The sequence below is a fragment of the Rhinopithecus roxellana genome, chromosome 7 (genome assembly GCF_007565055.1).
Source record: "Rhinopithecus roxellana isolate Shanxi Qingling chromosome 7, ASM756505v1, whole genome shotgun sequence".
Classification (NCBI taxonomy): domain Eukaryota; kingdom Metazoa; phylum Chordata; class Mammalia; order Primates; family Cercopithecidae; genus Rhinopithecus; species Rhinopithecus roxellana.
In genome coordinates, this window is record NC_044555.1 from 54,387,826 (window position 1) to 54,401,899 (window position 14,074).

A 14,074-nucleotide genomic window follows, 5' to 3' on the forward strand; every position below is an offset into this window, starting at 1 on the left:
TACATTCTCATAAAGAACACACAGCCTAGATCCCTCACATGTGCAGTTTACAATAGAGTTTGTGCTCCTATGAGAATCTAATACTGCCGCTGATCTGACAGGAGGCAGAACTCAGGCAGTAGTTCTCGACTGTCCACCACTTACCTCCTGCTGTGTGGCCTGGTTCCTAAGAGGCCATGGACCAGTACCAGTCTGCGGCTGGAGGACTGGGAACCCCTGGTATATGTTATCAGTAGTAATAATGATTATGTAAAATGGTTGTATGCCACAGAAGTAACCAAATTTCCTTGTCAATTACGTCTTTATGACTGTTCTAAGACTCTTGTTATTCATGGTTGTTTTACTTTTATCACTTTCAAAAGGTGGTTTTATAATCAGCTATAGGACTCTGACAGGTGCTCTTGAATGCAGGTTTCTGATAACTTTGGAGATTGTGATACTAGAATAGAGGAAAAACTTCCAAGACTCCCATAGAGAGCTAATGTGTTCATAAACATTGAGCAGAACAGGAGTTAATTACACAGACTAAACTGATGGAAAACTGAAATAATCTTTTTGTGACTTTGAAACATTGTTTGAAACTCAGAAACTTTTGTTTCTGAATTTCTAACTTTGTTTCTTTTTCTAACTTGTTTCTGAGTCCGGAAAACCATTTTTCTTTGAGCTATTTTACAGCTTCTAATATTGGGTTAACCATGCTCCTGTGAGAAAATCTGAAGCGTATTTCTCTCTACCTGATTTCTCCAGAATTTGAAAACTATTTGCAAGTATACATAGTTTATGGTAGTATAGTTATTTGCAAAAATTTGATAAGACTCTGTTTTCTTTTGTAACAGGACACAATTGAAGCCACTGATTTTACTGAGGCTTTGATTGGGATGGCAGATCCAAACAGATTGCTTTAAGTAATCAAAGTTGACTTATAGAGCCAATAAAATCCCCTTAAGAAAGCTGGCCTCATATATTGTCTACACAGTCCGTGTACAGGTTCCTGACCTGTGGTAAGTAAAGAATGGCACTTTCTGACAGGCCCAAGGAGTCCCACATTATCATGGGACCCCAGTAAGGAATTCACTCAATTAATGTGGATATTTACAGGCACAGATAAATCCATGGCAGGGCTCAAGGCGTTGAAGTGTAATCTGAGATTCTTTGTGGAATAAAGTTCCAGCAAAGCCAATTTAAAAACAAAAGAGTGTGCATGGCAAAGTTATTCTTGCTGACTTTATACAAATACTCAGGCAAAGTATAATAAAACTAACACTTATTTTATGCACAAATTTGTCCTATGATTTGTTTTTAGTGAAAATGGAGCTTGAAGAGAAAAAAAATGTTTCAAAATGAACTATAGTACACTTGTTGTTAGATTCTAGTCTTGCCTAATGTTTTTTCAATTTTTCCTATTTTCTAGTTTAGACTGAATTATAAAATTTTTTTGGCTACAGGTCTCCAAAAATAATGTTTTCATTTTTTTCTTTCTTTCCTTTCCTTTTCCCCATTTTTCCTGATATGAAATCACTAAAAATTAAGCTGTGCTTTCTTAAAACCCTGTGAACTGAAGCTAGACAACTTAAGCTTCAGAAAAAAATAACAGCAACCTATTTACATATATAAAACACTTTCATACCTGCCTACTGATGTATGGACTTCAGAGTAATATGGCCTATATTGATTTTCCAGGATTGTTCTCTATCTTTTTGTTTGTTGTTTTCTTTCTCTCTTCCTCCCCCTACTTTTTCTTCATAGAACATGATACTTCACAACCTGCTAAAAATGAGGTTTCCTAATAATGTGTGACCTACCCATCTATAAATAAACCATCCTTGCCACAAGAGATCAAACAAAATCTGAGACCAGAGATTAATTTTCTTCTAAAATGCTTTCTCCAAAAGATTTAAGAAAGAAAGTGGGGGAAATGTGAAAGGAAAATAAATCTCAGGGCCCTAAAATCATTAGGCCAAGGGAAAAGCCAAGCTAGGAACTACATCAGGCAAACCCACTTCCCATTTTATTCCTAAATCAGACAGCTACAAATATTTTTTTTAAAGCGACATACCTTTCTCACAATTTGCCCACAAAGAAATTCCTTTTGGGCTTCAAGATCTTTGAAGTCCTGTTGAATTTTGAGCTGGCAATGTAAACTGATAACTTGTCTTCACAGGTGTCAGACAGAAAGTCACACCTCTGCTCACCTGAGACAAATGCATATCTAATTACTCCCTCTACCCTATTGTTTATGTAAAAATGCAGATTCACTGAGCCAGACTAAATTGTATATTCAGTGAAAGGCAGATCAAGGACTCAAAAGATTGCAACCTCTTGTCTCTTATCTACCTATGACCTGGAAGTCTCAGCTTCAAATTGTCTTGTCTTTCCAGACTGAACCAACGTACATCTTACACATATTGATTGGTGTCTTCTATCTCCCTAAAATGTATAAAAGCAAGCTATACCCCGACCACATTGGGCATATGTTGCCAGGTGTGTGTAGCAGGTATATGCTTAACCTTGGCAAAATAAACTTTCTATATTAATCGAGACCTGTCTCAGATATTTTGAGTTCATACATATAGTTGGGACTTTAAATACTTTTTTAAAAATTTTAGTTTTGTATCTTCACTTTCTTTCTTATTTATTTATTTATTTATTTATTTATTTATTTATTTATTTGAGATGGAATCTCGCTTTGTCGCCCAGGCTGGAGTGCAGTGGCGGGATCTCGGCTCACTGCAAGCTCCGCCTCCCGGGTTCACGCCATTCTCCTGCCTCAGCTTCCCAAGTGGCTGGGACTACAGGCACATGCTGCCACACCCAGCTAATTATTTTTGGATCTTTAGTAGAGACGGGGTTTCATCATGTTAGCCAGGATGGTCTCGATCTCCTGACCTTGTGATCCACCCGCCTCGGCCCCCCAAAGTGTGGGATTACAGGCGTGACCCACCGCGCCCAGCCTGGATCTTCACTTTCTAACTCATCTACTACAAATATATTTCTTTTGTGAAAAACAAACATTTTATTTGTAAGTAGGCAAACTAAAGAATGCTACTACAAAACCAAATACAATCTCCTGCTTATGGATTCAGTTACTTCTGACTTCAAAGCAAAGACTTAAAAAGCGCTGTAATTCCATAAATGAGATTTTGGGAAGAGGTTTTAACCTCCTTTAGTCTAGTAAAGAGCATCTAAAAAGTCATATACACTAGCATTTTCTAGGCTAATAATGCTGTTTATTTAATAAACATAGCCTATATTATGCAACCTGGGCTTTGTCACACTTACCCTGTGAATCTATTTCATGTGAGATATCCCACTTAATGAACTGTTTGTCAGAATGATTGAGAGGAAAATTTGCTTCTTGATGGTATATGGTTTTGACACTTGAAACTGCTATCTTAGTACAGAAGCATTAACCTTACTACACTTTATTTTATTATTTTTTTAGAGACAAGCTCTCACTCCATCATCCAGGCTGGATTGCTGTGATGCAATTGCAGCTCACTGTGGCGTTGAACTCCTGGGCTCAAGGGATCCTCCTGCCTCAGCCTCCCAAAGTGCAAATTCTTTTATCAGAGAATAAATGAGATTTTAAGCACCTCACTATTTGGAAAGACTCATAATATATAAAACATCTTCAACACCCTCCTGATTCCTCATACAAATGTCTTACCAGAATGCTTATCCTATCTGACAGTTACAAAGCTCATTCTTTTTTCTCTGAATTTTCAATATAGGTTTAATGCTGATATCTGTGCAAGGAAAATGAAGGACAGAGCCCTTGCAAATTCACACACATAGCAAAATAAAATTATATTTATGAAGACTCTAAAGAAGGGTATCTCACTATGCAAAATTCACAAAGGCACTTTACAAAAATCCTGGAGTCCAGGTCTGTGTGAAAAAGCAGGATTTAGGTTAGTTTGGGCCATAATGAAATTCGCATACTTACCTGTAACCAAAGAAACTTTGAGACCAGCAGGGATTTGCTAGAACACATTCTGTTTTAGAATAGGCATCAAAATCACCCGTGTGGCTTTCTGACACTTTGACTTATGTGCACATGCTGGGGCCCAACCTCTGAGAGGCTCTCAAGTAGGCACAGATTGTTCTGATGCCCAAGCAGTATCTAAACAAATAGTTGCATGTCTATTATACAATGTATAAGGAGACACTTTGCCTGGGATACTTAGGGATTCAACAGGTAATTCTTGAGCCTAATCAAGAAGAATACAGTACTCTGAGAGTGACAGGATCAAGCTATTGCAATGACAAGAACGTAACACTGAATGCTGACTGGGGAAATAGAGGAGCCTTCTTAAAACGAAATGCATCTAAGCTAGGCCTTCAAAGATACAGAGAATATTATTAGGAAGGGTGTGACAAATGGAGAGAGCAATAAGAGCACAAGCAAGCTGAAGAAGAGTTATTGAGGAAACAAAGCCACAGATGATGTAGCTGGTATCTCCGAGAGAAGAGTTAGTGAGAACCAAAATATGCAAGAGAAGATATGGCTAGGTTATCAGGGGCCTTGAATGTCACTCTAAGAAGTCTGTACAAACAGGTATTTGAGCATAAGATAAATGCTCAGATCTATATTTAGGAAAAGCATTTTAATGGATGAATGAAATAGGGGGTGGATGAGACCACAAAAACCACTGGGAAATTTTGCAATGTATCAAGCAAGAGGCAATGCAAGTGTGAATTAGGATGGTGGAAATGTAAAGAAAGGGATATATTTGATACACACAGAGGTAGAATAGAAAGGAGTCATTGAGGAAATGACAGAGACATCTAAGTTGCTGTCAGGCACCTACGACAATGATTGGCAAATGGTAGGTGCTCAGTAAATATTTGGTAATGCAATTCAGGAAGTCTCAGATGTTCCCCGACATATGTTACAGCAAAGGAGTAGGGAGGGGATGGAGGAGCTAAGGTTTACTGAGCGGAGGTGAGGAATAAAAGGGAGTGAATGTAGATTACAGTTTGGATTTAAAAGACAGGGAAAAGACACAATATTTGAGAGAAAAATAAACTAGACACAAGATTAGTTAGGGAGTGAAAAGAGAGCCTTAGCAGGCTAATGAAGGAAACAGTAGATAAATAAAACTGAGGAGATGAGGAGGAATATTAATTACGGAATATCTTCATAAAAACAGAGCAGAAATTCATGCATGTATTTATGATATAAAATTATATAACACTTTCTAATTGTAAAAGCAGATGAACCCAGTATTTTATTTATTTATTTATTTATTTTTTGAGATGAAGTCTCACTCTGTCGCCCAGGCTAGAGTGCAGCGGCACGATCTCAGCTCACTGCAACCTCCGCCTCCCCGGTTCAAGCGATTCTCCTGCCTCAGCCTCCTGAGTAGCTGCGACTACAGGTACGCACCACCATGCCTGGCTAATTTTTGTATTTCTTTTTTTTTTTTTTTTTTATACTTTAAGTTCTAGGGTACATGTGCATAACGTGCAGGTTTGTTACATATGTATACTTGTGCCATGTTGGTGTGCTGCACCCATCAACTCGTCAGCACCCATCAATTCATCATTTATATCAGGAATAACTCCCAATGCAATCCCTCCCCCCTCCCCCCTCCCCATGATAGGCCCTGGTGTGTGATGTTCCCCTTCCCGAGTCCAAGTGATCTCATTGTTCAGTTCCCACCTATGAGTGAGAACATGCGGTGTTTGGTTTTCTGTTCTTGTGATAGTTTGCTAAGAATGATGGTTTCCAGCTGCATCCATGTCCCTATAAAGGACACAAACTCATCCTTTTTTATGGCTGCATAATATTCCACGGTGTATATGTGCCACATTTTCTTAATCCAGTCTGTCACAGATGGACATTTGGGTTGATTCCAAGTCTTTGCTATTGTGAATAGTGCCGCAATAAACATACGTGTGCATGTGTCTTTATAGCAGCATGATTTATAATCCTTTGGGTATATACCCAGTAGTGGGATGGCTGGGTCATATGGTACATCTAGTTCTAGATCCTTGAGGAATCGCCATACTGTTTTCCATAATGGTTGAACTAGTTTACAATCCCACCAACAGTGTAAAAATGTTCCTATTTCTCCACATCCTCTCCAACATCTGTTGTTTCCTGACTTTTTAATGATTGCCATTCTAACTGGCGTGAGATGGTATCTCATTGTGGTTTTGATTTGCATTTCTCTGATGGCGAGTGATGATGAGCATTTTTTCATGTGTCTGTTGGCTGTATGAATGTCTTTTTTTTTAGAAATGTCTGTTCATATCCTTTGCCCACTTTTTGATGGGGTTGTTTGTTTTTTTCTTGTATATTTGTTTGAGTTCTTTGTAGATTCTGGATATTAGCCCTTTGTCAGATGAGTAGATTGCAAAAATTTTCTCCCATTCTGTAGATTGCCTGTTTACTCGGCTAGGGCAATCAGGCAAGAGAAAGAAATAAAGGGTATCCAGTTACGAAAAGAAGAAGTCAAATTGTCCCTGTTTGCAGATGACATGATTGTATATTTAGAAAACCCCATTGTCTCAGCCCAAAATCTCCTTAAGCTGATAAGCAACTTCAGCAAAGTCTCAGGATACAAAATCTATGTGCAAAAATCACAAGCATTCTTTTACACCAGTAACAGACAAACAGAGAGCCAAATCATGAATGAACTTCCATTCACAATTGCTTCAAAGATAATAAAATACCTAGGAATACAACTTACAAGGGATGTCAAGGACCTCTTCAAGGAGAACTACAAACCACTGCTCAGTGAAATCAAAGAGGACACTAACAAATGGAAGAATATACCATGCTCATGGGTAGGAAGAATCAATATCGTGAAAATGGCCATACTGCCCAAGGTTATTTATAGATTCAATGCCATCCCCATCAAGCTACCAGTGAGTTTCTTCACAGAACTGGAAAAAATGGCTTTAAAGTTCATATGGAACCAAAAAAGAGCCCGCATTGCCAAGACAATTCTATTTCAAAAGAACAAAGCTGGAGGCATCACGTTACCTGACTTCAAACTATACTACAAGGCTACAGTAACCAAAACAGCATGGTACTGGTACCAAAACAGAGATATAGACCAATGGAACAGAACAGAGTCCTCAGAAATAATACCACACATCTACAGCCATCTGATCTTTGACAAATCTCAGAGAAACAAGAAATGGGGAAAGGATTCCCTATTTAATAAATGGTGCTGGGAAAATTGGCTAGCCATAAGTAGAAAGCTGAAACTGGATCCTTTCCTTACTCCTTATACGAAAATTAATTCAAGATGGATTAGAGACTTAAATGTTAGACCTAATACCATAAAAACCCTAGAAGAAAACCTAGGTAGTACCATTCAGGACATAGGCATGGGCAAGGACTTCATGTCTAAAACACCAAAAGCAACGGCAGCAAAAGCCAAAATTGACAAATGGGATATGATTAAACTAAAGAGCTTCTGCACAGCGAAAGAAACTACCATTTTTGTATTTCTTTCGTAGAGGCAGGGTTTCACCATATTGGCCAGGCTAGTCTCGAACTCCTGACCTCATGATCCACCTGCCTTGGCCTCCCAAAGTGCTGGGATTACAGGCATGAGCCACTATGCACAGCCCAGTATTTTACTTTCTTTCAAGCCCTAGCTTTCCTCTCAATTCTATCCCTCCATGCCTACAGCTTTTCCTTTATGTGAACCTCCACAACAAAACATTCACTCCTAATACATAGTCTATCCCTGGAATAATAATATGATGTTTATTCAAAGGCACCTGTAGAAACTTGAATAAGTAAACAGATGATCCTAACCAAATCCATCAGAGGGCACTTAAAATATGTGCTCCCAAAGTTCCAAGGCATTTAGAATGACGTGTACGCATTATCTAATACTAGGAACATTGTGGAATCTTACGAACTGTAAAACACCAAATTAATTAGGCTGTTGAATTACAACCATTTTCCAAATTAGCAAGGCAATGATAGTCATGTGTTAACTTCTCTGTGCTGATGGGGTAAATAATCTATGCTTTTTGTAGCTCAGTTTCCCTCATAAGATGAAGTTAGAACAGACACTGAGTTGTAAGTTATTTTCCAGCTCAGAAATTAAATTTATAAAAGCTTGTTCCTCTATTTTGAATGTATCTCTAAGTAGAAGCCAATTTTAGAAGGTTCCCATTTTCCCACGGGGTTTAAAACCACATCTAATGACCATTATTTTGTTCAACAATGATTTCATTCCCAAAAATGTCTCCCAAAGTAGTTCTGTCTCTTAGAATGTATGTGATCAAACGTGATGAGAATGACTCCAAACTACTAAGAATCTAAGAGAAAATGTTCTTCAAAAAATTTCACCAAGGCCAGGGCATGGTGGCTGATGCCTGTAATCCCAGCACTTTGGGAGGCTGAGGCAGGCAGATCACTTGAGGCCAGGAGTTCGAGAACAGCCTGGCCAACATGGAAAAACCCCATCTCTACTAAAAATACAAAAACTAGCTGGCCATGGTGGTGCATGCGTGTAATCCCAGCTACTCGGGAGGCTAAGGCACGAGAATTGCTTGAATCTGGGAGGTGGGGGTGCAGTGAGCGGAGATCGTGCCACTGCACATCCAGCCTGGGTGACCCAGTGAGACTGTCTCAAAAAAAAAAAAAAAAATGTCCCAATTGTCAACTGAATTGATATTACTTAAAATGATAACCTGACAAGGGGAGATTTCCTGTCAGTTGAAAAATAACAGGATTCATAGAACTCTAATTTTAAATGTATTTGGGGCTTCCTGGTTCTGTTTTTTCTCTCATTTGTCTTACTTCTGCTACCCCCTTGGAATTGTAGCATTAGGGCACAAAATCTTTTCCTACTCTATACAGTGGGGAAGAGAAAAAGGCAGAGATCTGCTCCAGATAAGCCACTTGTGTGTGTATCTACATAATTGTCCACTCAATTTCTTGTACTATTCAGTAATCTGAAAGGTAAAATGAATGCTCCTTGAAGTTGAAATTCAAGTTCCTTAGAATGGTGGTTACTACAGGTTTAGAAAAGAGGAAGGCGGGGGATGAAAAGAAGTTGGCTAAGGGGTGTAAAAATACAGTTAGATAAAAGGAATAAGTTATAGAATTCAACAGTACGGTAGGAAAATTACAGTTAACAATAATTTATTGTCTATTTCAAAATAGAAGAGAAAAATTATAAGTTTCCAACACAAAGAAAAGATATGTTTGAAGTGATGGATATCCCAATTACCCTGACTTGATCATTACACATTACATACAGGTATCAAAATGTCACATGTACCCCCAAAATATGTACAACTCTTCTATATCAATAAAAAATTAAAAACTTCAAACTCTTTTTCTAGCACCATTAAATTTGCAAAAATCATGAGACTGCCCCAAATTTTTCACTTTTTTCACCGAGAAAGCAAGATTTGCCTTCCAGCTAATAACATATCACTATGCACTAGAAAACATGTTTTCCATATAAAAATAAGGGAAGTAAGACTACTATTCCCTGCTCATATGAGGGGACAAAATTACAGGGGCTAATTCCTCCTGATTATGTTTGGCAAAGTTTTTCTGTGCTTCTTTTCCATTTTCTGTGAGATACTATATCATAATTTAAAGCTCCAGCTCAAAAGCCACTGTAATCAATTAAGAAAATTTTTATGAAGGTTTCTTGGAATAATACATTTCTTTTCAAATTGGATAATTTAGTGTAGGCAATGAATGAAATAGAGGGTATCTGCCCATACTTCCTACCTCTGTATCTTGAGAATCCTGAAAGATAGGGTTTCTCTTATTCCTTTTGGGCTGGGCAGAATGATGATTGCCCTCTTTACTGCCATTTCTTCTTCTTTTCCTGAAAATAAATTGCAAAGAGAGAGTTGTTAGATGAAACAACTGATCTTTTGGATGCTTAAACTGTAAAGCAATGACAACATACATATATGAGACCTTGCCTGAAAAAATATGTCACTATCTGCTATCCCAAGATATAAAAGTCATAAGTACTCCATCACCAGGCATGAAGATAAAAAATGTAATACAAGAACTCTAAGTAAAGTCAAGCTGTACATTTCATTTCTAGAAATAATTTTCGTAACTTTAAATGACCCTTGAAAATAAAGAATACGAGGAATTTAATAGCTAAGTTTTCAAAATCTACCTAATTAGTTTCATTGTCTTGACTCCACGAAGTTACAATTCCAGGGTAAGTGATTTTGAACCCCTTCAGTAACACTTGAGACATGTGTGTCTGCCAGTGTCTACTATTAAGTTCTTATGCCAGTGGTGTAGCGACACTGAAGAGATATTTCTCGTATTCTGAATGTGGTTAGGCACTTACTGTTGCCATACCAGCTAGTATTATGACATAGTTACTGCACTAGATTGTCACCATGAGATTGTGGCTGATTACTTCCTTGAAACATTCATTTCTCAAAATTGTTTTCAATGATTGGTAAGATTACATCTTCAGTTTCAAGTTCCTTGTCAATAAGTAATCAGACTGCAGCATTTGACATAGTTTTCACAGCACTCTATTATTAACCAGACGTTCTCCCCAGCCATCTGCTTAGAGACTACTTTTGAGTTATTGGTACTCTTAAGAATGGCTGAGTTTACTCATTTTTATAATTTCATTACTCTTTAATCAATTCTCATCTCTAGGAGACTGAGTACTAGTCATGTAGTGCAGCGATTTCTAACACTCTGTTAAATTAAACTGCTTTCTTTAAGAAAAGAAAAAGCAACACATAATAGGAAAAAAAGGAGTTCCTATACTCGGAACAGGGGCTCTTTAACCACATCCCTCCCTGAATCTGCCTTCCTGTGCCACCCACTAACATAGCCTGACCCCTCTTCTTAAAACTGAGGAAAGAGCAGGCCCAGAGAAGCACAGTGACTCAGACAGTAAAATGAGTAAGGCTGGTAGAGCTGAGGCTGGAAGGAAAGTTCTCTTTAGCCTTGGCCCAAGGTCCTCCAGGAAAGTTTTCAGGAAGTAAAAGTTAATGAAGAACTGCATGTCCAAATCAAACAATATCTTTATGATAAAGAACTTGCCAGTATAAATGAATTCAGCTTATTTGTGTACAGTGTCTAAAAAGGCACTTTTTTTTTTTCGGCAGGAAATGTGATTTTTACCCAGATATGTGAGACATGCTAAAGCAGTTTTAGTGGGATTTGGGGAGAGAAAGACCTTTGTAGTCAGATCAGGCTTGCTTCATAAATACTGTTTACTGTCAACTGTCTGTGTCCCTAATTCCAATAGCATGTTGGTAATTTGGCCCCTGAATTCATAGTTAGTGTATTTTTCTTTATATTGCAAGCTCCTCATTACATGATCTAAATCAACGCAGCAGGCTAGGTTGACTAGCTTTTCACCACTGGAATAAATAACCTTAGGATGCCTTCCAGAAAATAACCTTAGCATACCTTTCAGAAAATAACCTTAGGATGCCTATCCTTCCAGAATCACAGTTCTATGAATTGATCCAGGGCAGGGTCTTTGTCAAAAGATAGCCAATATACTAACAGCTGATCGAAACATGGAGCAACAATAAAACATCCACCACATCTACCAAGGAAATTCTATGCTACATCTTACTCACCGAAGCCTCAGTGAGATTATTATGAAATGAAAGAAAGAGCCTCGAACCTGGAAAGATCTGGGCTTTGTCCTGAGTCTGTTACCAACCAGCTAAATGGCCTTTGTCAACTGAACTGGCTGAGGCCAGTAAAACTGATTTTTAAGATATCTTAATGACATAGGCAAATGCTGACTACAAAATGCCGAATAAAAAATCACGTAGAAAACTGCTGCTGTATTACACTCCATTATGACATGATTCATTATATATAAAGAAAAAAAATGACTGGATATAAATATTATTTTATTTCACAATGTTTATTGAGCATCCACTAAGTACTAGGCACTCCTCCAGGTGCCAGGATAAAAGAGTGAAAAAAACACATGCCACAGCTCCTGCCTTCATTAGGGAGCATGGTGATGTTTGTCTTTGATCATGGTATTTTGAGTATTTGAGTATTTTGCACTCAAGTTTTACTGAAACTTTCAACAGCTTACAATACGCTTGCATTGTTTTTAAAACAGACTAATACTATGAAAATGAATTTTCAAAGTGTGAAGCTGAGTTTAAAAAGTGGAATGTTCAAATCATGAAACAATGTTAATCTCATTTTTTAAAATACAACTTTATGAATGAAAAACATCTAAGGAAATTTATCACAAAATATGATTAATGGTCACAATTGGGTGATCGGACTGTGGATAAGACTGGCTTCCTTTATTACGCTTTAACAGTCTAACCAAGTTTTCTACCATGAGATTCAGAGATGTTTGTAATGAAAGAATACATTGATAAAGGTCCATAGAACCCTCGTATCACGTGGAGAAAGATGACTAAACCAATCAGAGAAACAGAAATACTAGTTGCTAGGGTACCTAGCAGCCTCACCGAAGAAATGCCAATTTGAAAAACAGAATGCTATTGTCCACTGACTGAGTTTTCGCGAGGGACCACATCCTCACCTCACCCCCGCCTCCAGGGCTTGTAAGGCACTGACAACCAAAGAACCAGCATTTTCTTTCGGAGAAGGGTTCGCGGCATTTTTTTTTCAAGCAAGAAGGGCGGGGCATGAGGCGAGCAGGGCCGCTCCGCCCGGCAACACTGTCACCTGCAGGTCATGAGAGCCGAGCGCCACCAACCCCGGAAGAAAATACATCTCCGCTGCGTTTCTGCCCCGAGCCTCGAGATATTGGCTGAGAAAGCAAAGCGTGATGACAGTGGGGACCAGAGAACGGACAGGTACCGGCAGGAAAGGCCCCGACAAACCTACCGTACAGGGCAGCCTCCCATAGTACAGGACTGCCTCGCATCGTTCTGCCCTCGGAACCATAGCAACCGCGCAGGAAGTTCCTGCGCCGCCGGATGAACGCAGCCCGGAGGGCGGGGCTGGCTTAGGATTGATGGGCTCTGGGCCTGTGCATCGGAGCCCGGGGAGGTTGGCGCCGGTCTCCTCTGGGTCCGCCGCAGGCTTCCTTCCCTGCTGTTGGGAGCTGACACCTGAGGGACGATCCGCTGAGCGTCAGGATCTGCTGCGCGACTGCCCCAGCAGCCCCATGTTCGAGACCTGTGCCAATCCCATGGACATTCTCCTCCCACCCAGCCAGCCTCTGAACACGCTTCTCACGTGGTACACGCCCTGTCCTCCTCGCAGCCCTCACACCGCTGATCCTCCTCGGCGACCTCAGCGCCCCCGGGGCTGACCAGGCCGTGGCCTGTGCCTCTCTGTCCTCAGGGGGGTTCTCCTCCCACCCACCTAAGTCTCTTCCGCCCGCGGTCACGCCCCGGGCCTCAGGAAAGACTGCCATTTCTTGCATCCCCCACTCTCATAACGGGCAGCACCCGATCCTGTCCTAACAGCTCCCTCTTCCAATGCCCCAGCATCCACAGCCTTCAGCCCCAAGGAGGCCACCTCTCCACTAACCACAACCGCGTTCCTCACCATTTAACCTTCCTTAGCCAGCTTACCCAAAGCTATTAATTCTCTCTCTCCTCCCTACTCTCCTGGCAATCCCCCCCCAAGTAGACAATCAATGTACACCCTCCACAAGTGTACCTTCTCTGTCTAGTCTACTTACAAGATCCCTCCACAAGCACCAGCACCCAATTTTCTCATGATATTCACTGATTTTCCCTTGAGAAAACAGAAACAATCAGAGAGGAACTCGCACCACTTCCCAACAGCAGTGAACCTGCACTTATAATCTTGGCTGCTTCCCTGGAGGAAGTGACAGGATCCTACTTGAGACAAGGCCCTTCACCTGGATCCTATACCCTCCACCTTCTTAAGGGATCATCTTTTGCAGTTATGCTTTCACCTGAATTATCATGTTCCTCTTTCTGTACTTTATTATCTATAAAGTTGGCAAAGGGAGTGCTAGAGTTTAGGCTGATCCTGGTTCTTGCTGTTAAGTAGGTGATACCACAGGGGGCTGCATTCCCTGAGGATGGGGGCAGGGAGGGGGCAGATGTTGAAAGTGACTGATTCAAGAGCTAAAGATCGTGCCATAAAGGAAGCCTAACC

General features: G+C 39.9%; 1 protein-coding gene across 2 annotated transcripts in view; it reads right to left on the reverse strand.

Annotated features, from left to right (window-relative positions):
• Positions 1-13,290, reverse strand: part of FAM104B (family with sequence similarity 104 member B) — a 30,540-nt gene extending 17,250 nt beyond the window's left edge. The window contains exons 1-2 of one of the 2 annotated variants that reach the window (XM_010374537.2): positions 12,824-13,290; positions 9,725-9,824 (exon numbers count right to left, since the gene is read on the reverse strand). In XM_010374537.2, coding sequence (XP_010372839.1) covers positions 9,725-9,824; positions 12,824-12,843 — 120 coding nt within the window. In that variant the 5' untranslated portion in view covers positions 12,844-13,290. The remainder of the gene's footprint in view (positions 1-9,724; positions 9,825-12,823) is intronic. The other variant, XM_010374536.2, reaches the window with a different exon arrangement.
• Between the last annotated feature and the right edge of the window lie 784 nt (positions 13,291-14,074).